At 39.1% G+C, this 21,419-nt stretch overlaps 1 protein-coding gene across 1 annotated transcript in view; it reads right to left on the bottom strand.

Moving 5' to 3' along the window:
- Positions 1–2,844: 2,844 nt before the first annotated feature.
- Positions 2,845–21,419, bottom strand: part of LOC126281609 (tubulin-folding cofactor B) — a 68,471-nt gene continuing 49,896 nt past the window's right edge. The window contains exon 6 of the mRNA XM_049980716.1: positions 2,845–3,331. Within this exon, the coding sequence (XP_049836673.1) occupies positions 3,214–3,331 (118 nt within the window). The 3' untranslated portion in view covers positions 2,845–3,213. The remainder of the gene's footprint in view (positions 3,332–21,419) is intronic.

The raw sequence follows: 21,419 nt of genomic DNA, 5'->3' as shown, positions 1-21,419 counted from the left end.
GTGTTTTGAACAGATCTTTACAATGAGCTCGACTACTATTTCTGGTTATTATTCTTATGGCTCTTTTCTGGAGTTTGAAAATTGTGTTCATATTTTGTGGATTTGTTCCCCAAAAAAGAATGCCATAGCTAAGAATTGAGTGTACATATGAATAATATGTAACTAAAAGACACTGCATGTTACACACAGATGATAGAATTCTAAGGGCATAACATGCTGATGACATTCTGTCTGCAAGTACCTTTGTGTGTTCGCACCACTTCAGCTGAGAGTCAATATTCATTCCTAGAAATTTTGCATTTGTTACACAGTCTATAGAGGTGCCATCTACATTTAATTTAACATTGTCATTTTTCCTCTTCAAACTGAAGCTCATGGCATTAGTTTTCTTTATGTTTAATGTCAATTTGTTGCTTATTGACCAATCGTAAACTTCCTTGAGAGTTTCATTTGCTTTCTCGGTAGGGAGTTCTCTTGTTCTCTCAGTGACTATAATATTGCTGTCATCAGCGAAGAGAATTTTCTCACCATGAGTAACACTACTGGGAAAGTCATTGATGTATATCAGGAATAGTATTGGTCCTAATATGCTACCTTGTGGAACCCCTATATTAATATGTTTTGGTTCTGATAAGTATTTTACTAAATGTGTAGATCTATTTGAAGTATGTGTTATCTCTACTCTTTGTACCCTATCTGTTAGGTATGATCGAAACCAGTCATTAGCTACCCCTCTTATTCCTAATGCTTCTAATTTATTTAATAGAATCTTGTGGTCGACTGTATCAAAAGCCTTAGAAAGATCCAAAAATATGCCTGTGACACACTCATCTTTATCAAGAGCATTAAGTACAACTTTTGTGAATTCTACTATGGCTGACTCCGTATTTTTGCCATTTCGAAAACCAAACTGTGATTTGCTTAAAAGATTGTATTTATTCAGATAATTCATTAATCTGTCTTTCATAATTGCTTCTATTATTTTTGAGAATGCTGACAGCAGGGAAATGGGCCGGTAATTTTCTATGTCTTCTGCATTACCTTTCTTAAGCAAAGGTACAACTCTTCCCTGTTTTAGCTGCTCTGGAAATGTCCCTGATGTGAAGGATTCATTTATTATATTTGTTAATGGGCCTTGTATAATCCCTATGCATTGTTTCAGTACACACATTGGTACATCATCTAAGCCTTCTGACTTTTTATTTTTTAGCTTTTGAACAGTTTTATTGACTTCATTCTCTGTGGTTGGAAGTAACATCATTGTATCTAGTGCAACAATTTTTGCAGGTGTTATATTTGTTTTGGGGAATTTTTGCTGTAACTTCTCTGCAATACTTGAAAAATGCTCGTTTACATAGTTTGCTAAGTGTTTTGGATCATTTATTACCTTATCCCCCTCCCTTAGCAGTATGTTATTCTGCGTTTGTTTGCCTCTCCCCGTTTCCTTTTTTATAACATCCCAGACTGCTTTGCTTTTATTCTCTGCATTATATATTATTTTGTCATTAAATGACTTTTTTGCAGCAATCAGCACCTTCCTATAAATCTTTTTGTATCTATGATAGAAATTTAAGAATTCTGGATCATTGTGAATCTTTTTCATGGAACTGAGGTGTTTAAGTGTTTGGGAGGAGTTCTTAATACCTGCTGTTATCCATCTGTTTTTGTGAGATGTTGATACAGTCATGCAATACTTTTGGAAATGCTGTTTCAAAGTTCAATTTAAACAACGTGGAGAATTTGGAGAATTTCATATTCACATTGGTTTCCTTATACACTTCATCCCAGCTTTGTTTTTCTAGTTCTTTTGAAAAATCTTTTATTTTGATTTCTGATAGATGTCGTTTATAGTCTTGTAGTTTAGGGAATGATTCGATGCCTGATTTTACTGTTGTTATTTGACAGAGATGGTCTGATAGTCCGAGATCTTTTACAGCTACATCACATTTTTCCCTGTCTATATTTGTGGCCACATGGTCAATTACTGATGCAGTCATTGTAGTAACCCTTGTTGCACTATTGACCAATAGGGACATGCCAAAACTTTGAAGGATATTTATGAAGGTGCTGCTGGATTCATTTATGATATTAGTGTTGATGTTTATGTCCCCACACAGAATTATGTTGACCTTTGTACTTGAGACTTTATCTAGAACTTCTGTTAATTTATTGAAAAAAGTGTCCACACTACCACTGGGAGATCTATACACACACAAAATGATTAATTTCTTGGTGATATCGAGCCCTGATAATTCAATAGCTGATATTTCAATGTGTTTGTCTTCACTTACTGTACTGAGGTCATGTCTAGATTTGAACTGTGTTCCTTTTCTGATATAAACGCATGAGACATTCCTTGAAAAATTTAGCTGATTCTTGATGTATTGTTGATTGTGTTTACTTAAACTTATAGATTGACTTTTTTCAGGTTCATAAACATTTTATTTTTATCTGTTATTACTCTAATGTTTTAATTTCATGTACTGACACATTCCATGACCTCTGAGATTTGCTCCTCAATTTGGTCCTACAGAACTTGACATGTAAACAAATAAATAAATATATAATGACAATGACAATAGTATTAATGATGCACCAGTAATGAATGGCCTGTGGCATTAAAGCTCTTTTCTTATTTTAAAATGATCGTTATTGTGATAATAATATGAATTTCAATGAACAATATCTTCAGTTACTGCATTATTCTACTGTTACACAGCAAAGCAATTGTAAGTTTATCTCTCAGTTGTCACTGCCACTATACCTTTGAGTCCTTCATACAGCAATCCCTGTGATCAAAAATGAATTATTCAAATACTGCATCACAAGAAATTGAAAACACAGTTGAGTTTGTTTTCTGTATTAACCAATAAATGTGCATTTTACAATTGAAAAGTATCAGGCAGTACATGAATTTAGCAGTCTCAATGTCTTTTCTTGCAAGTCTTAGCCTAGCTGCAAATGAACAGCAATCCAGAGATAGTAAGTGGAATGTTCCAATTATTTTTAATATCACATGTTGTGTTGTGCACAAATATGTCATTTGTTAGGCACATGAATATTAAATTAAGTGTGATTAGTTAAAAGAAGCAACAAAAATTAACAAAACAGCTCATTAATGTAAAAAAATATTTACAACAGTGTCTTTAAATGTGCACTGTGCTTCAGCCTTGTTTCAAGCAATCCCACCATTAATAGAATGTTTCCAATATATTACAGTTCTTCATCCAGATCATAATTTTCCTCTGGGAAGTCTCCAACTGTAACATGTACTGGTTTCACAAATCCTCCATACTTTGGCTGGCATTCAAAATACCTCTTGCCATTTACACTGTAGAAAGAAAGGAATCATCCATTAAATTATCCTTTTAAAATCAGTATAATTACTGTCAGACCTATGTGCTAAACTTAAATATCTGTGGAAGTTAATTCAATGTCAAAGGATGCAAATAACACAGTTAATCTAGTATGGAATGGAAATCAAGTTAGACCACGTGAATTACTGCAATTCTGAAGTAGAAACTTGTGTCTTGATTATGCTGTACAAGCCACGCAAAGACTGCATCAAAAAATGGAAGGAGTAAATACAGTCACTCACTATACAGCATAGCTAAAGCACTGAATGGTAAATAAGTCACATAAACAAAACTGTATCTGTATGTTCACTAAGCATTTGGACAATGTCTACCCTTCACACACAAAACACATACGCACCTGTTACTTCCAAGAAATTATGTAGCTCCACGGAATTACGTTTTCTAAAAGATTAACTACGAATTCAATTTTGTTTAGGTGCCTGTCTACAGCTCAGCAACAAAGTGAGTGGTTACCTCTAGTTCTTCCATTGAATGTTGCCAACTACAACTTTCCAGCATTGCATTATAGAGTGTATCAACAGTACTGAGCTGTACATGTGCTGCTGACAAAAAGGAATGCCACAAAACAAAGCAGCAGAAGCTGGACATAAACTATGTACAATGTGACTTATTTCCATGGGCATAGTGCAATAATCACGATTAAAAACTCTGGAAACAGCACTCTGAAGAGAAACAAATGAGTGTAGTTGTCCCAGTATCCAAAATAGAAAACTTTTTTTTGTCTAAATGTAAAACTGCTCGCCTGGGGAAAATTCATATATGTACAGAAGACTCTCAACTATCCAGCTGGGGTCTATCCTGCCTTTGTACTACCCGGCTTGCTTAATTAGCGCCATAATACTTCACTGTGATAAAATGAGAATTAGTTTATTTTATGTACTGTACTTTTCCAAAGCTTTAGCAAGCAGGCACCAGCTACAATGCTGTGTGGACTTTCAAAATCTTTTATACATCTCTTTTGCTTCTACCACATCTGGAATCACAACTATACCTTATTGTTAATACTGAATAAGTTACCGTAACCACTCTTCAACAAATGATACTTAGAAGCTCTCTTGCACTGGTCACAAACACTGATGAAGACACACTGAGAGCAGCTCTGCTGGCAACCCTGCATTCTTAGTTTCTTTAGTCACATATCAGATGTCAAAAGGGTGTGCATTGTTAAATAATCATTTTGAGCAGTCCTTTGTTTTTTAATTGAAGAGTCCAAAGTGGGTGATAAAGAAAAACTTGTATTTACTATGGACCAGAAACTACGTGCTGTAATATAACTGGATTCTGGAGTAGCAGCCAAAACTATTGCTTCGGAGTTACGGTTGTAAAAGGTTCTGCTGGAGACTGGAAGAAAAATTGAGCAGAAACTGAAAAGGGGCGTGCTTCCCAGGCTAGAAGAAGTGGAATAAAAAGTACGGAAGACAATGCTGAAAGGTAAACATAAAGAAGCTGTGAAAGCTACTGACCATACAGCAAAGATGCTGAGTTGCAGATAGGCACAACAAGACTGTCACAAAATGAGATTTCACCCAACGAGGTCTTTGTCGAACATAGACAACACACACACACACACACACACACACACACACACACACACAAATGCATCTCACACATACAGTCTCTGGCAGTTGAAGTCAGACTAAGAGCAGCAGCACATGATGAGAGAGGCAACCGGAAGGAGGTAATGAGGAGGCTGCAGTGGGGAGGGGAAGAGATATCAGTGTAGGGGTGGAGGATGGTAAAGTGCTGCTACTGGGTGCATGCAGGGGCAATGTGGAGAGAGGGTAGGGCAGCTTGGTGCACTCAGAATGTTAGATGGATAGCAGGGGAGAGAGGGGGTAGTGGAAAAGGAGATAAGTAAAGAGCTGGGTATGTTGGTGGAATAGAGGGTATTCTAGTGCTGAAATGGGAACAAGGAACGGGCTAGCTGTGTAAGGACAATGACTAAAGAAGATTGAGAGACCAGGAGGGTTATGGGAACATAGGATACATTGCAGAATTCAGAAAAGCCAGTATTGGTGGCAAGGATCCAGATGGCTCTGAAGGAGTCATTGAATTGAAGACTTATCCCAATTTTATAATACTACCTGCTGAAAAAGCCTCCATCACTGTTATTTTGAACTGCAAATACTACCTGGCAGAAGGACTCCACCAGCTGTCAGATTCGTCCACCTACAAATCCTGCCACAGTGGCCCCATTCCAGAAATTCAGTAGTATCTACTGTCTCTTAGGCCAATCTCTAAACCTCTGCCCAGAGTCCATCTCTCTCCTCACCCCTACGACTCCCTGCATTCCTACCTTCTACATGCAGGTTACTGTGTCCCCACTGAGAAAATCTCTGGTCTCATAGACCAACACCTTCAGCCTATTACCTGCAATATACCCTCCTACCTAAAAGAGACCAACATTTCCTCCACCAACTATCCATGGTTCCTGTTCCTTTACCAAACGGTGCCCTGCTCATCACTATTGATGCCACCTACCTCTACACTAACATCCCTAATGCCCATGGGCCTTACCACTATTGAGCACAACCTTTCCCAATGCCAGACAGATTCCAAACCAACAACCTCCTTCCTACTTGCCATGAGCAACTACACACTCACCCATAATTACATCTCCTTTGTAGGCATTACCTACAGACAAATCTGGGGTACGGCTATGGGCACGAGCATGGCACCACCCTATGCCACCCTATTCATGGGCCATTTACAGGAATCCTCCTTAAACACCCAGAATCCTAAACCACTCACCTGGTTCAGATTCACTGACGACATCTTCGTAATCTGGATCAAGGGTGACGACACCCTATCCACATACCTTCAGAACCTCAACACCTTCTCTCCCATTTGCTTCACCTGGTCTTGTATTGTATTGTATCGAACTGGGGACCTAGAAACGACTGAGAGGCTTTGCCCCCGCCATGGCCCTCAGTGGTTCACAATCCCACAACAGACAACAGCAGTCCACTCACCCAACACCGAACCAAGACGAGTGCAACCCTAAATGTTTGCGTGGTAGAGTAAGTATGGTGTGCGCATACGTGGAGACAGTGTTTGTGCAGCAATTGCTGACATATGAGGCGTGTTTTTTATGTAAGTACAGTTTGGGGGAAAAAAAAGATGTGCTAAGATATCTCAATAATTTTATTTTTACATGAAAGCTTGTAACTTAATCTACTTTTCTACAGAATTTCTGTCAATATTGAAGCACTTGTCATAACGTTGTACCACTTTTTGAATACTCTCATCATAGAAGACTGCTGCCTGACTTGTTAACCATTGCATCACCACTGTATGGACGTCATTGTCTTGAAGACGCTGACTGCCCAGGTGTTTCTTCAAGTGCAGGAACAGATGGTAGTCATTTGGTGCAAGATCGGGGCTGTATGGAGGATGATCTAGAGTTTCCCATCGAAAAGATGTGACGAGATCTTTCGTCTAATTTGCCACATGCGGATGGGCATTGTCTTGCAGCAAAACAATGCCCTTGCTCAACTTCCATGGACTGTTGCTTTGATTCTGGTGTGACTTAGGCCACCCATGTTTCATCGCCTGTAACAATTTGGCTTAAGGAGTCATCAATGTCGTTGTGGTACTGCTCAAGGTAAGTCAATATACTGTCTAAACATTTGGTTTTGTGCACATCCGTCAACATTTTCGGTACCCAACGTGCGCACAATTTTTGGTAACTCAAGTGCTCGGTCACAATGCCATACAAAACACTACAAGAAACAGTAGGAAAGTCATCCCGCAAGGAGGAAATCTGTTTTCTCTCACCTTATTGTGCACTTCCTGCACCGAACTTTCATTAACAATCTAAGGACACCCACTCCGTTGTTCATCATGCACATTTGTGTGGCCATCTTTAAATGCTCTCACCCACTTTCTTACCATTCCATCACTCATAATGTTTCCTCCGTAAACTGCACAGATCTCACGATGAATATCTATCACTTTTAGGCCTTTAGCACTAGGAAATCTTATAACAGCCCATACTTCATAGTCAGCGGGACTCTTGATTATCGGAGGCATCTTAAACACTCAGTTCACAACATAAACAAGGAAGAATCAGATTGTAATGGCGTCAGTGCGTAGATTAAGGTACAGGCTTTCATGTAAAAATAAAATTATTGAGATATCGTAGCATGCCTTTTTTCAATTTCAAAATGGTACTTACTTAAAAAACACGCCTCATATTGTAACTGAGGCAGAATAAGGGGAACCAGCCCACATTCGCCAAGGCAGATGGAAAACTGCCTTAAAAACCATCTACAGACTGGCTGGCACACTGGACCTCGACACTAATCTGCCATTCAGATTAGTGCTAGGAACTGGCACCCCTTCCCACCTGCAAAGCAATGCGTTAGACCACACAGCTAACCGGGTGGGCACTCATCTGGTCTTACTCAATCCAACAAGCCACCTTCCTCAATTTTGACCTCCACCTCAAAGATAGCTACATCAGTACCTCTGTCCATATCAAACCTACCACCACCAACAATTCCTCTACTTCAACAGCTACCACCCATTCCACACCGAGAAGTTCCTTCCATACAATCTAGCCACCCTTTGCCATCGCATTAGCAGTGTCGAGCAATCCCCTTTCGAAATATACCGAGGGCCTAAATGGGGCCTTTACGAACCATAATTATCCTCCCAACTTTGTATAAAAACATATCTCCCATGCCTGATCTTTCCAGTCACCCACCACCTCCTAAAGTCCCACTTGCCACCTGTGAACTCCTAGCCACTGACGCCATACGATCATTTCCATTTTTTTCCCAAAGTCCCACTGTCCAGCCATAGAGCAGCATGAATGGCCACTGCCAAGCTGTGGTCAAGAAACAACTGGACCACCCTGTTGCTAATTGCACTGCCCAACATGACATTCTTCATTTCAATGACTGCTTCACAGCCTGTGCCATCTGGATACTTCCTTTTCTGAATTGCACAGGTGGGAACTCTCCTTGCAATTTATTGCGCATTCCCGTAACCCTCCTGGCCTCTGGATCTTCACTGGTCATTGTCCTTACCACCCATCTAGTCCCTTTCCTGTTCCTATTTCAGCAATACACAGCCCTCTATTCCATCAACACACCCAGTCTCTTCACTTCTTACCTTTTCCACTACCCACCCTCTATCCTCCGCCCTCTACATAACCTCCTGACTGCATCTAGCTGCCCTACCCTCTCTCCACCTCGACCCTGCACGCTCCCATTAGCAGTATTTTACAGTCACCCACCCCTACCCTGCTATCCCTCCCCCTCCCTGACCCAGCCTCCTCCTTACCTCCATCCAATTGCCTCTCTCTTCATCCACTGCAGCCCATAGTCTGGCTTCAGCTGCTGGAAGCTGTGGTCATGTATGTGTGACCTCTGTGTGTGTGTTTTTTTTCAACAAAGGCATTGTCGGCGGAAACCTCATTTTGTGACAGTATTTTTGTTGTGCCTATCTGCAACTCAGCATCTCCGCTATATGGTGAGTAGCAACTATCCTTTTTGTAATATTGTTAAATTCTATTCTGGATTTTCCATGGTTTGAAATTAAGGAAGTTTGAGATGGTGCCAATAGGAAAGTGTAGTGATGCTTCTCTCTCGTTAAAACGGCAAAAAATGAACATTTCTTTGTGTAGAGAATGTGAAAAGCGTGTGATGAAGGATATTCTGTGTATCAAATGAAACTACTGCTTACACGAAAAATGTGTGAAAGTAAATGTAAAATTCATCAGCGATAATTTTCCGTGGACATGTCATTGTTGTTTACGTGACGAAATGGCCAATCTTGTAAGTGCAGTTGATACAAAAAATGAAATTATAAAGTTAGGCCTACTATAAAGTGACACTGAGGCATTAAAAACCGAACTTTCGACCATCAAGAAAGAAATCGATACATTAATACAAGAAAAGAAGTCCTATGTGTGTAAAAACCATCAAACGAAAAAGCTATAAGATCATGAAAATACGAGTGAACGATCGGACTTTAAAAACAACATCATTTCAACTGTTCCCATTGATGTCTCGGTAAACTCAGTAAGCCAAATACTGGAAGATAAATATAAATGGAAGGTGGTGACATATAGCAAAAGGAAAAACAAGGTGACAGATACACAACAAAAGGAAAGTGACTTCTTAATAATTGGCGATTCGCGCTGCTGAAGAATATTGCAGTCTCCAATTGCAAGATTGACGGACAACCTGGAATTAAAACGCAACAATTCGGTAAACATTTTAAAAATATGGTAAATGCAAGACAAGCTACTACAGAACCAGATTCTGGAACCAGACATAATTATAAAGGGGTGTTTATTCATGTTGGAACAAATTCGTTAAGGAGAAGCAGTGAGGGAGATATGGCAAATGAAACAAGAAACATGATTCGTTCTGCAAGAAATATGTATGCAGAATCTTGGCTGATACTTATTGGAATCATAAACAGAAGGTCAGTGAGTGAAAAATAAACTGTGCTCTTAAAGAACAATGTGATCGTCTTGGGGCAGTTTTTATAGACCCAAACAGATTCCTATGTGAAAACTCACTAGTGAAGGATGGCTTGCATTTAAATAGACTGCGGTCTGTAAAATTCAGCAGAATGTTAGCAGATGTCTGTAAAATCATTAGAAGCAAGGGAAACTAATATGCCCTGAAGGGTGTGAAAATCGTACACTCTAGCTGGAAAAGAAAAATATAAGCCCCATACAAACAAAGACGATGCTAAAGAATTTGCCTCAGAAAACGGCTCACAACATGTAAACCAACAAAAGAAAAACTATATAAAAGTACTTTATCAAAATATTCAATACTTTGGTAACAAAAAAATAGAAGAAGTACTCCTGAGTGAAGTACGACCAGACATTATGCATCAGTGAACATGGACTAACTGAAAGTAAAATATGTAATATTATAATAATGGACTACAAACTAGCTAGTTACTTCGGCAGGTCTAAATAATGTTGGTGGTGGTGTTTGTATATATATATCGAAACAGGTACTCTCATAAAGAATGTAAACAGTGAAGCTGCTACATTGCCCATAGCTACAGAAAAAGACCTCCAAGTTACTGGTACAGTGACAGAGAATTTTGAGTGTTTTGTGTGTACAGATCACCATGTGGCAATATTAGCATCTTTCTGAAAAAAAAAAAAAAAAAAATTGCTAGCTTATTGAGAATGAATATGAAGGGAAACGTTATTATATGTGGAGACTTCAACATTGACATGGGAAGACACACAAAAATAAAACAGGATTTTGAAGAATTGTTAATACAGCATAACATGAAAGTAACAATAACAGCACCAACAAGAGTGACTTCACAAAGTGAGACAGTTATTGACAACATAATTACTAATAAGTGTAATTATGAGTCACGTGTAGTTCAGACAGAAATACCTGATCATCATGGACAACTAATCAGCTTTTGCAGAAGTAATTGCACAGTATCAGAACCAAAACTAACAACCAAAGAAATTAGGATCATCAGTGAACAAAATATCGACATCTTTAGAACAATGTTAAGTAAGGAAACCTGGAATGAAACCCTACAGGCCCAGAGTGTAAACGAAAAATATGATGCATTTATTTCAACAATTAAATACCATTTTAATGTAGCATTTCACAAAGTAAAGAGACAAGAAAGGCTGCAAGATCAAAACAGTGGATTACCAGTGAAATGCGAGAACAGCAAAGGAAGCTGCAGGATCTGAGACGGATGGACGAAGCTGAAAAATATCAAATGTTAAAAAAGAAGTATAGAAAAACAATAAGAGAAGCAAAAGCAAGAGCAACTGACACCACCATAATGAACTCAAAAAACAAGGCAAAGGCAGCTTGGAATTGAATTAATGCTGAAAGAAAGGAAAAAGATGGGTCAAACAAAGAAGAAGGTATTAGATCAATTAAAATAGACAACACAATGGTCACAGATGGTATGGAAATAGCAAACATACTGAATAATAACTATATTAGTGTAGTAGAAAATTTAAAATTGGAAAGAAATAGTCAAAAACAGAAGAGCATTAAGGTACCAAAAATATCATGCGGTACTATGTTCTTAAGACCAGTCATAGAAGATGAACTACAGAAACCTATACAGGGACTGAAGTAAAAGAAATATCAAATCATGTAATAAAGCTGGTAAGTGAGCAGATAATAACACAACTGCTGAACATAGCAAACTGTTCTTTCAGAGATGGAATTTTTCCAGAAAAATTGAAGATAATGGAGGTGGTGCCAGTGTACAAGAAAGTGGATAAGGACAACCCCAACAACTACAGACCAGTTTCACTTATATCAGGTTTCTCAAAAATCCTAAAAATGTTTATGTATACCAGATTAGTAAATTATTTGGACAAACATAACATTCTCATACCCTCACAACTTGGTTTCAGACAGGGCAAATCCACAGAATCAGCAATTGCCAGTCTAACAGAATACATTTTACAGTTCTTCGATGAAATAAAGGTGGTTTCTGCAATGTTTCTGACCATGAAATGCTGATACAAAAATTAGGCAACTATGGCATTCACGGGCAACCAGGTGAATGGATAAAATCATACGTGTGCACCCGCAAGCAGTATATATCATTAAGAAACTCATACCAATCATAAACCAAACCCGTCAAATATGGAGTGCCGCAGGGTTCGGTAATGGGGCTATTGTTATTTAATGTGTTTGTTAATGATATAGGTGTTGAGGAGGAAGAAAAGAAAATATTGTATGCTGATGACATGACAACATTAAATAGTAACCAAAATATGGAACACCTCGAGAGAATAGCATACATATCTGCGAATGTCACAGCTCAAAGGCTGTTGGAAAATGAACTGGTTATAAATCTAAAAAAGACTATGTATGCAGTGTTTAAAAACAAGGAGTAGGCTGTAGACATGGATTTAGAGGCTGACGGAACAAGGCTGGAAGAAGTAGAATCTGCTAGATTCTTAGGTATTCTTGGGGGGGAATTATTATTAATAATGTCTGTAAGAAACAGAGCTCTGTCATATTCTTAATGATGCAGCTATCACAGTATTCAAACAAGAACCTTCTGTGTACATTGTATCATGGACTTTTCTAACCATACTTACAGTATGGAGTGACTGTGTGGGGAAACTCAAACAAACAAGAGCAATTAGGACCATTTTAAGAAGAAAAACCTCTGAAACATGCAGAAGCTGTTTCAAGAAGTTAGGTACCTTAACTTTTTCATCGTTGTATATATACAAAACAATAATGTACATCACAAAAGGTAGTGACAACTGGATTACAAATGCTAGAGTACACACCCACAATACAAGAAGGAAGAATGAAGTATGGAGCATACCTCACCGAGTGGCAATGCTAGTAAAAGGACCCCAGTAGTCTGGTATCAGACTACTAAGAAGTCTGCCTAAAAACCTGCAAGATAGTGTACTTGACAATGACTTTCGAAAGAAACTTAAAGACCATCTCACTGAAAAAGAGTTTTAAAACATTGCAGAATACTGATGCCATTAAATTTGTATACATTATTATTCATTATCAATTACATAAAAATTGAAGCTAAAATGTTAGAAAAATGAGTGATAAAGAATGTTACTACTTTGACATGTCCTATATTACACGCACATTTACTGTACACAATATAATCTTACAGGATCAAATAAAATTCAATTCAATTCAATTTTTGTGACATGAACATTTAGGAGGAAAACGTTTGTCCATTTACTGAGTTGATGTTGCAGGAAAAAGCACTGTAATTTCAGTGGCAAATAGAAACATAAGATTTAGAACGTACTGTGAGTGAGGGATAGTTGGATCAGTGGAAAAAACGATCTGATATTCACTTGATTGCCATTACTGGACAAGTTTTATCTGCTGATAAAGAGGCTGTGCCAATGCTTAAAGACTTTCTTTCAAAGTTAATTGATGAGGAGGGAATTTTTTGTGAACCGTAATAAAATTGTGATGTGAGTGGTTTAAATTACAAGATGCTCCCTACAGAAAAGCTTCCTTCAAAACGTGGATACAAGGAAAGTAAAGAACAAGTTACCATATGTACTGCCTTGCAATAATGCAAATGACAACTTCAAACCAAGACTTTGATTGCAAGCGAGATCATGGAAGCCTAGAGCTTTCAAAAACCTGAAAATCACTACTGTGGTGTCACCGCCAGACACCACACTTGCTAGGTGGTAGCCTTTAAATCGGCCGCGGTCCGGTAGCATACGTCAGACCCGCGTGTCGCCACTATCAGTGATTGCAGACCGAGTGCCGCCACACGGCAGGTCTAGAGAGACTCCCCAGCACTCGCCCCAGTTGTACAGCCGACTTCGCTAGCGATGGTTCACTGTCTACATACGCTCTCATTTGCCGAGACGATAGTTAGCATAGCCTTCAGCTACGTTATTTGCTACGACCTAGCAAGGCGCCAGTATCTGTACTACTGATATTGTGAATCATGTACCATAAAGTGGGATGTTCTCCATTAATGGATTAAAGTTAAGTATTCCACCAGCTACGTCTGTTTTTCTCAATTTTAATTCCCTTGTCATGTTCCAGACCTCACGCCAGCCTGCGTGAGCTAAAACGCGTGCCTTTCGGCCTCCTTTAGCAATACGGTGTTGGCTCTCCTGCCAACCACAACAACTTCCCTTGCATTAAACTCATCAAAAGAAAGCATCGACAAATTCAGGAAACGTTAAAATCTGATTCCAAAATGAATTCTTACCAGCTATAGAGAAATATTTGAAAAACAATTTATAGAAGAAAGCTCTGCTGCTTCTTGATAATGCACCTTCATGTACTGCCAGTGATGAACTCACAAATGGAGATACAAGAGCATTACTTATACCACCAAATGTGACAGTTCTTTGTCAGCCAATGGACCAGGGAATCCTTGAAATGCTAAAGGAGAAATATCACCACCATCTTCTCAGTTTTTTGATAGCAGTGAATGATGATAATGAAGACTGCGTGGTCATTCTCAAGAGATATCTTCGGGTGGTTGGCTGAAGCATGGGAAAAGATTCTAAACATATCAGTTGTAAGGTCTTGGAAAATTCTATTAGACCATGAAAGTGACTACTTTAATTTTGAATCCAAGTGTTAAACTGAAGCCAAAGATGGAAACAATGATATTGTTTCATTGCTCAAAAATGTACCGGGCTGTCAGGATGTCGATACAGAGGGTGTCACAAAATGAATGGCAAATAATGAAGTTGATGAACTAACTGACAATGATAGTGTGAAAATGGTGATGCATGGGGAAGTCACAGAAGAGGAAGATTCAAATTTATAGATGACAGGAGAAATTTCATCCCACATTCAGAAGGATTCAGGACAACTGAGGCAGTGCTGCAGTAGGTTTATAAGCAGGAGGAAGTAATGCCAGATAATATCGTCTTTTTGTGTAAGCAGAGGGATACTGCAGCACAGAAGAGGGCTACAGGAGGAAAACAGTCATCTGTCAAAGACTTTTTATAAAACCTCAAATCTGTAAGTTTCATATATTTTTATTAGGCTAGGATTTTCACATGGGTGTAATCACACATTCAGGCTTTACAATGCATATGATTTCATGTTTTGTGTAATAATTTTTTTGGGCACAGCATGTACATGACAAACAGTTATATGTAATACATAAGAAGTCAGAAAATAACGATTGTGGTGTCACCGTCAGACACCACACTTGCTAGGTGGTAGTCTTTAAATCAGCCGCGGTCCGTTAGTGTACGTCAGACCAGCGTGTCGCCACTATCAGACCGAGTGCCGCCACACGATAGGTCTAGTCTAGAGAGCTCCCTAGCATTCGCCCCAGTTGTACAGCCGACTTTGCTAGCGATGGTTCACTGACTACATACGCTCTCATTTGCTGAGGCAACTGTTTAGCATAGCCTTCAGCTACGTCATTTGCCACGACCTAACAAGGCGCCATATTCTTCAAGAATGTATTCTGAACTGATAATATTGTGAATCATGTACAGTCAAGAGCGACGTTCATTATTAATGGATTAAAGTTAAGTATCAAACTAATTATGTCTGCTTTCTGGCTTCTAATTCCTTGTCATGTTCCAGACCTCACGTCAGTACAGTTCTTACCTTCTCACACCAGCCTGGATGAGCTAAAGCGCGTGCATTTCGGCCTCCTCTAACAACACGGTGTTGGCTCTTCAGCCAACACAACAATGGTAAAATAGGCTTTTGGTATTAAAAATGGTGTTTTCAATGGTACAGCTGGAGTCAAGAGAGAATTTATAGAAATGTGACCTATCCATTTTTTTTATAACCAGCCGGACCATCCACCACAATAGGCCAGACAGTCATGTGTGTGTTTTGAGGTGTTGCACCGTATACCGATCCTGCCTTGGAGGCAGTTAGTTGGGAGATGTGTCTCAGAACTGGATAGTGACAGATGGTGATGCAAGACTGGACGCGCAACTAGTTTATTTATCAGCCAATAGAGGACAATACTGGGTAGGGGACTGATTTAGTTTCGATTGTGCCCACTAGAGTGCACTAAAGTTATAGAATGTTTTTCATAAACTATTCTAGTATTTTCATAAAGTGTTATTATGGCTTTTTGTGTATGTAAAATGTTATAAATGTGTTTTAGCAGTATGAATGATGCGCGAGTGTGGTTTAAGGTTAATATGAAGATAATTGTTTAACGAGTTCTATAGTGGCATTTAGTGTGGGAACATTTCGAAGAAGTATGGATGTGGACAAAGGGGATTTTTATAGAATATATTTGTAAAGTAAGTTTATGGTAAAGGGAAAGTTAATTCAGGTATAAATAAAAATAGTAAATAACTTTATGCATAAACAAAACTTCAGCATTTAGATAATTGTATCGGTAAAAAGTGCAGTCGTTAGGTTTATTATTTTGCGAATGGTTATTGATGAAAAGCATGGACTGACGCAGGAGAATGACTGACGCGGGAGAATGTTGTTTTGTTATTGGCTGTTGAGTAAACTGACCAATGGTAAAGCAATATTCTTCGCATGCCTTTCTCTGCTGGTAGAGAAGACTTAAGAGTATTCTAGAGAGGATTTGAAGCCTAGTCATGAAACAGTTCGGACGTGTGTAGTAGTAGTTCCGATGGAAGTGATAAGTTGCTGGATCTAGCAGTGTTTATACATCAAAAGTGTGGTAAAGTGATGGCATAATTATTCTGATGGGTGTGTAGAAATTTCGGAATTTTTAAGTGAATTTTGTGATGAGAAAAAGACAAATTCTGTGTAGCATATTGAGCAGGTCGGTGGCTAAAAACTGTGACTGCATTAGGTACTGACAGACTTAATATTTGGCGAGAATTCTCAATCAAAACAATCCGTATTTTTGTAGCTATTACGTTTTTTGGAACTGCAACACCATAAACTTGCTAACGTGAGTGAAAGGGATTGTGTGTTAAGACTAGCATGGGCTTGGCAGTGATACTTGTTCACATAAGTTTCACAATATATTGATTAAGGACAAAATTTCCAATCTTTCATTTCGTGTGACAACTTTCTCTCGAAACACAGATTAGTAACTTTAATTGCAGTCTGGTTCACATCAAAGTACAGTAGGTTTCGCTCAGCTTCCCTACTGATGGTATGCTGAGACAATGTTAACAGGTAGGTGCAGGTTCTTCATAAAGGGACGGAAGGAACCTTTAACTATTTTTTTTATCACAATGCCTAAACTATTTAAATGTCAGTTAACCTTCTCAACAGAATATGTTCATGTTACATGACAAAATTAAATAAAGTGGATCATCTATACAGGGCATTAAAAAATTCAGTGCCCTAACCAACAAGTCTGATACAGGAGACAAAATCAAATATATGTCATAAAGTAACCATATGCCTGAAAGCCGTATTGCTTGAGCACTGAGCAAGCATAGATAATACAACAGTGGTTTCAAAAAGGTCTCGGAACATGATAGAAAAAAAAGTACTTATATCACTGAAACATTTTTTTATTTTTAAACGTAGTCTAATTGTAGATTAATGCATTTGATCCAACCATGTTCCAGTGCCTACATCCCATCTCGAAAATGAGTTTCCTGGAGGCCTACAAAATAGTTGTCAACTCCGGCTATCAATTCTTCCTTTGAAAAGAATCTTCGTCCACTAAGAAAAGCTTTCAGTTTTGGGAAGAGATGAAGTCTGACAGACTCATACCAGGTGAATAAGGCAGATGTGGCAACATTGAGTACTGTAGTTCGTGTAATTTTGCTATGGTGACGGCACAAGTGTTTCTGATCCAGCGTCAGGAGTCACAGCATCCACCTTGCAGATAATTTTTGCATTTCTAATTCTTCAGTTAAAATGTGATACACCCTTCCAGATGACATCTGTCAAGAGTGAGCAATTTCACGCACTTTCAATTGGCGATCCTCCACAAACATGTTGTGCATTTTTGCAATGATTTCTGGAGTTGTGAAACATCTTGGCCGACCACTGCGCAGATCATCATCTAAGCTCTCCCGACCAAATTTAAATTCATCTGTCCACTTGGCAACAGTTGAATATGAAGGAACAGAGCCCCCAGTGCATTCTGGAAATTGGCATGAATGTCATTTACTTTCATACCTTTCTTTACAAAGTACTTAATCCCTGCTCGGATCTTGATTTTTTTTTTTCATCTTCGCAAATCACTATGTGAGAACAACAACAGAGCCATGTCACCGCCACAGCTCTTCCAAGAGCTCAGATGTGGCACGTGTTTACAGGCAACTGTCCAATGAATATCACGAGAACAATTCATTGTGCTAGCGCTGATCTCTCATGGTGATTCCAAGAACTTTTCAAACCATTCTCATACATTATAGGAGTAGATAAATGTTGTCGTGTCTAACATTGCTACACCAAATGTTAGATCGAGATATGTAATATGTCATGCTCTTCAGCACTGGATAAGTAAACTGTAGGTAGCATTAGTGCCTGCATCTCAATTGCAGTGTCAACACGGAGCACTACACATGGGGAGAACCACGTGACATGCACCATGGCCTGCAAAGTCCCCAGATCTCGCATCATTAGCTTCTTTCTCTGGTGCTATGTGAAAGCGAAGATGTATTCTAGCTCTGTTGGCTCAGAGACAGAATTAGTTGCACAAATTCTTGCAGCAGCCACACAAACACAGAACACAACACATTTTCCAGTGAACACGAGATTCCCTGCTACATCAATAGTGGCTCTGTGCTGAGGTTAATGTTGCTCATTTTCAACATTTATTGTAATTTAACCACTATTACATTATAAGAAATGTTTGAAATGAGCACCATTAAACAAACAGCAATAAAGCAATGAAAAAAAATTAACACCATTTAATTCCCAATCACACTAACCTCCTACATACTCAGTACTCCAACAACATGCATTTCCGACACATGGTTGGTTAACGAAATATATTTGGTTTAGCCTTCATCATCATCCCTGTTAGTTTGGGCACTGATATTCTGAACACCCTGTAAAAGCAGCATCATAAAATTGAATAAACAGGAACATGTACAGAATGGAACTGTTGTAGTTGGCAGGAGAGCCAACCGTATTGCTAAAGGAGGCCGAAATGCACGCATCTCAGCTCACGCAGGCTGGTGTGAGGTCTGGAACATGACAAGGGAATTAGAATTGAGAAAAACGGACGTAGCTGGTGGAATACTTAACTTTAATCCATTAATGGAGAACGTCGCTCTTTATGGTACATGATTCACATTATCAATAGTACGGATACTGGCGCCTTGCTAGGTCGTAGCAAATAACGTAGCTGAAGGCCATGCTAGATATCATCTCGCAAATGAGAGCGTAGACGTCAGTGAACCATCGCTAGCGAAGTCGGCTGTACAACTGGGGCGAGTGCTAGGAAGTCTCTCTAGACCTGCCGTTTGGCGACGCTCGGTCTGCAATCATTGATAGTGGCGACACGCGGGTCCGACGTATACTACCGGACCGTGGCCGATTTAAAGGCTACCACCTAGCACGTGTGGTGTCTGGCGGTGACACCACAGGAACACTGACTTTAAATCTGCAGGTTACCAGAAAATAACAGTGTTCCCAAGGAACTATTCAGTGATAGATTTCTTAATTCCTGGCACAGCCATGGAGGAGACACGTGATCTAAAAAGTTTTTATGAAGGAAAAAACATTAACAAAATCTTTTAATAGTCAAGGTCACAACTGCATAATTTTAACTGATTACTAGTTTCAGCTGATTATCTAGTCATCTTCAAATAGAGCACATCTAGTGTGTTTGTAACATCAGACAAAGCCACAATATCACATGCTACAGACAGAACAAAATCTATGTAGGTAAAATATAAGGTGTCCAAGACCTTCTTACAAGTCCACATCGATACACAATATTACAAATACAATCCTGTCAACAACAAACAGTATGTGGCCCATTCAGGAATGTTTCCAGACTCAATGGGTCACATACTGTATATTGTTGTCAAGCTACAGCTGTAAAGAGATTATATACATATTATTGTATATCAATGTCATCTTCTAAAGTGGGTCTTGCACAGCAAATGTTTTAACTACATTATTCTATTGTGTTCCGTCTCTTGCATGAGAAATTACTGGAAGCAGATGTGGCTTTGTGTTATGTTACAGACACACATTACACGTGCTTGATCTGGAGATGGCCATATAATCAACTGAAATATACACTGAAGAGCCAAAGAAACTGGTACATGTGCCTAATATTGTGTAGGGACCCTGCGACCATGCAGAAGTGCCGCAACACAACGCGGCATGGGCTCAATTGATGTCTGAAGTAGTGCTGGAGGGAATTGACACCATGAATCCTTAAGGGCTGTCCATAAATCGGTACGAGTACGAAGAGTGGAGATCTCTTCTGAACAGCATGTTGAAAGGCATCCCACATATGCTCAATAATGTTCACATCTGGGGAGCTTGGTGGCCAGTGGGAGTGTTTAAACTCAGAAGAGTGTTCCTGGAGCCACTCTGTACGAATTCTGGATGAGTGAGATGTCGCATTGTCCTGTTGGTACTGCCAAAGTCTGTCAGAACTCACAATGGACACGAATGAATGGTGATAGTTGCCACAGAAATTTGAAAGAGGGGGTGCTCTGTGTAGACTGTAAGTCTACAAGCGTAGAAAAAGAAACTCATGACAGTGTAGGTTATGTACAAAAGACAGAAAAATCACTGAACAGGAGGCAAAAATTTGTGCTCTTAAGGCTGAATTAGAAAATGTGAACTTGGAATTATGTTGGTTAAGGGAGGAAAAAGAGACTAGGAACTGGGAAAAGGTAGAAAGCAAAGGGCAAAAAAGGGAAACACTTGAAATAACTCCAGAAATTCAATTATTAAATCAGTTGGGCTTGCTATTTGAAGTGGAGAAGGGCCTCATCCAGATGTTGAAAGCAGGTTGAAGCAGAATATTAGCTTAAAGAAAAAAAAAAGACAGGTCAGGATCAAACCAGAATAGGAAAAGAAAATTCTGCTTATAGGCAGCATTCATGGGAGGGGTGTGGGCCAACAGCTTCAGGAGAAATTAGGTGCAGGATACCAGATCACAAGTTTTGTGAAACCAAGTGCTAGCCTAAGCTAGGTGACTGAAAATTTAGGTTAGCTATGCAGGGTTTTTGAGAAGAAAGATCAGGAAATTATAGTTGGCGAGCAGGAAACAGCCTGGCTATGAATCCAAGATACAGTATTAGGAGTGACCTGGATAAAATAGGAGCAGAAATTGAGCACATAAATGTGGGGTTTGAGGAGGTCTCTCAGTGCCAAGATCAGCTCTGGGTAAACACTGCTGTAAGGCATGTTAACGGTGAGCTGAACAGGATGCTCCAGACACCGGAAAAATCTCACATAAATGATGTTCCAGTAAATGCTATTGGTAGGTGGGGATACACTACACATGGCCTGCACCTGAATATGATGGGGAAAAATAAGTTAGCTTCTCTATTAGCAGAAACTGTAAGGGGGTCCACAGTCACACAAGGGGTGATCCCTGTGGTTAATGGGTCCAGGCAGACAGGTTTTTTAGGTTAAAGCCAAAGTCCAGACAGATGACAATCAAGATAAATAGAATAAAAGAAACTTCATGTAC

The sequence above is a fragment of the Schistocerca gregaria genome, chromosome 7, assembly GCF_023897955.1.
Source record: "Schistocerca gregaria isolate iqSchGreg1 chromosome 7, iqSchGreg1.2, whole genome shotgun sequence".
Lineage (NCBI taxonomy): Eukaryota > Metazoa > Arthropoda > Insecta > Orthoptera > Acrididae > Schistocerca > Schistocerca gregaria.
The sequence above is the reverse complement of the archived record's forward strand: the minus strand, read 5'-3'. Positions and strand labels throughout refer to the sequence as shown.